Consider the following 2,337-nt stretch of genomic DNA (forward strand, 5'->3'; position numbering starts at 1 on the left):
TCAATCCTGGTCCAACCCTGTCCCCGAATTTGCATTCTACACTACACTCGGATTCACCCCTGTAATTATCTCAGGGTATTTTTTGTTTCCACATTACACTGAAGTCACCCCGGTTTCGCCCCAGACTTGACCCGGGATAAACGGATGCTGTTATAACCAGGGGTAAATGCAAGGTATTGTGTCGCGAGTTGAACTCTGACAAAACCAGGGATGAGATCCAAGTGCGGAAAGGATCTCATGCATTGCGATGTGGCTGTGAAGAAAGCGAATGCAATCTTAGGATGCATTAACAGAGGCATCGTGTCCAGATCAAGAGAGGTGGTCGTTCCACTCTATTCTGCTATGGTCAGGCCTCACCTGGAGTCCTGTGTCCAGTTTTGGGCACCACATTTGAGGAAGGAAGTTGACAAGCTCGAGCGTGTCCAGAAGAGGGCAACCAGGAGGGCGAGAGGGTTGGAATCCAAGTCTTACGAGGAAAGGCTGAAAGAGTTGGGTCTGTTTAGCCTGGGAAAGAGAAGGCTTAGAGGGGACATGATTGCAGTCTTCAAGTATCTGAAGGGCTGCCATGTAGAAGACGGAGCAGATCTATTCTCTCTCGCTCCAGATTGCAAGACGACGTCAAATGGGTGGAAATTACCAGGGAGTCGTTATCAGCTAAATATCAGGAGAAACTTCCTAACTGTAGGAGTGGTTGAGCAGTGGAACAGTCTGCCTCGGGAGGTGGTGGAGGCTCTTCCACTGGATGTTTCCAAGGGGAGGCTGGACGACCATCTTTCGGGTCTGTTTTTGGGCTATCTTTCGGCTCTGCTCCTGCAGAGTGCAGGGGGTTGGACTGGATGATCTGCAAGGTCCCTTCCAACTCTAACATTCTAACATTCCGACTCCCGTCCACCCAGCGGTTCGAAAGCATCATAAATGTAAGTAGATAAAGTGGGTCCTGCCCTAGGTGGCAGGGGGCACCCCTCCTCCTTGTGAGGTAGAGGGTTCGGCGGAAGTGACAGCGGCAACAATGGCGGCGGAGCAGTTCCTGGCGACCCGGTGGAGCAACGTCGGAGGCAGAGCCCGGAGAAGTGGAGCCTTGGAGAGCGTGGTGACGTGCGGCGCAGCGCGGCAGAGCCACCTGTGGACTGTAGCCGGAACTGCAGCCAACACAGAGCCACACGCCAAGACGAGACCTGCCGGAGGAAGCTGCTCAGGAAAGATCGGCTCCAGAAAGGGCACCAGGACGCCAATATCTGAAGCCGCGGAAGGAAGCCGGATGACAACTAGCCCGGGGTGCTGGTAGGCAGTCACCACCCTGTAGACAATGTGGCCCTAGTTAGGTTAATTGGTTGGTTAGAACCACTATGTAAACCACCCAGAGACCCTTCGGGGTCAGGGCGGTATATAAGCCGAAGGTATAAATAAATAAAATAAATAAATGATTCTATGAAAGGACCCTGGTCACATCCAGGTAGCTGTAGGAACTGTCAGGAACTCTGAGGTCAGAGCTTCCGGTAAGTACACGAGGCCTTATTTTTCTTTTTAATTTTTCTGTCTAGAATGATTGTGCCCAACAGACCCAGTTTTGGTCCGCCCATCAGCCAAGCATTAGATGCAAGGGCTGATATCGGCTGCAGGTCTCCCGCCATAAGCGAGCAGATGGGAACTCTGACCGGCACGGCTGAGAACTCCTTTCCATTTGAATCCTGAAGCCACCTTAAAACAGGAGGGTTTGGGGTGAACAACTCACATGCCATCACAGTCAGAAATCTGTTCTTTATTTTTATTCACATATATGTATACCAAAAAACCCCACAATGTGGGGGTACAGCAGCAGAGCAAGCGAGGAAGCCGGAACTTCAGGCTGGTTTGTGTCTTCTCTGCGACGTCGGCTCAGTTCCGCCTTCACGCAGTTGCTGCAGACGCCGTTTCCGTTGTTAGTTGTCACAGCCGAAAATGCTGAGTCTGCTGGAGAAGTCAATGAGGTCGGTGCACAGGGTTTCGTATTCCTCCTCCTGGCATTCGTCGTCACTTGGCCACTTCTCGATCCACGTGTCCTTGCTGATGAGGTAGTTGACACTGGAAAAGGGGAGAGGAGAACTGAGCCTTTCACGCCTTCGCTCCATTGGCCACGTGGCTTGTTGGGACCTCGAGAAGGAACGTGCGGAGACTGCAGGGCACGTACAAGGGGGAAGGCTAAACTCTTATCACCTGCCACCCATGAGGGATTAACTGTATGTGCCCTTTGGTGACAGAAGAAGAAGAAGAAGAAGAAGAAGAAGAAGAAGAAGAAGAAGAAGAAGAAGAAGAAGAAGAAGAAGAAGAAGAAGAAGAAGAAGAAGAAGAAGAAGAAGA

General features: G+C 51.3%; 1 protein-coding gene across 1 annotated transcript in view; it reads right to left on the reverse strand.

Moving 5' to 3' along the window:
* Positions 1 to 1,749: 1,749 nt before the first annotated feature.
* The window catches only part of LOC107125722 (A.superbus venom factor 1-like), a gene marked incomplete at its 5' end in the record, with an annotated part of 47,282 nt that continues 46,694 nt past the window's right edge, over positions 1,750 to 2,337 (reverse strand). The window contains 1 exon segment of the mRNA XM_015429175.1: positions 1,750 to 2,061. Within this exon segment, the coding sequence (XP_015284661.1) occupies positions 1,920 to 2,061 (142 nt within the window).

Source organism: Gekko japonicus, unplaced genomic scaffold, assembly GCF_001447785.1.
Source record: "Gekko japonicus isolate JY-2015 unplaced genomic scaffold, Gekko_japonicus_V1.1 scaffold2836, whole genome shotgun sequence".
Classification (NCBI taxonomy): Eukaryota; Metazoa; Chordata; class Lepidosauria; order Squamata; family Gekkonidae; genus Gekko; species Gekko japonicus.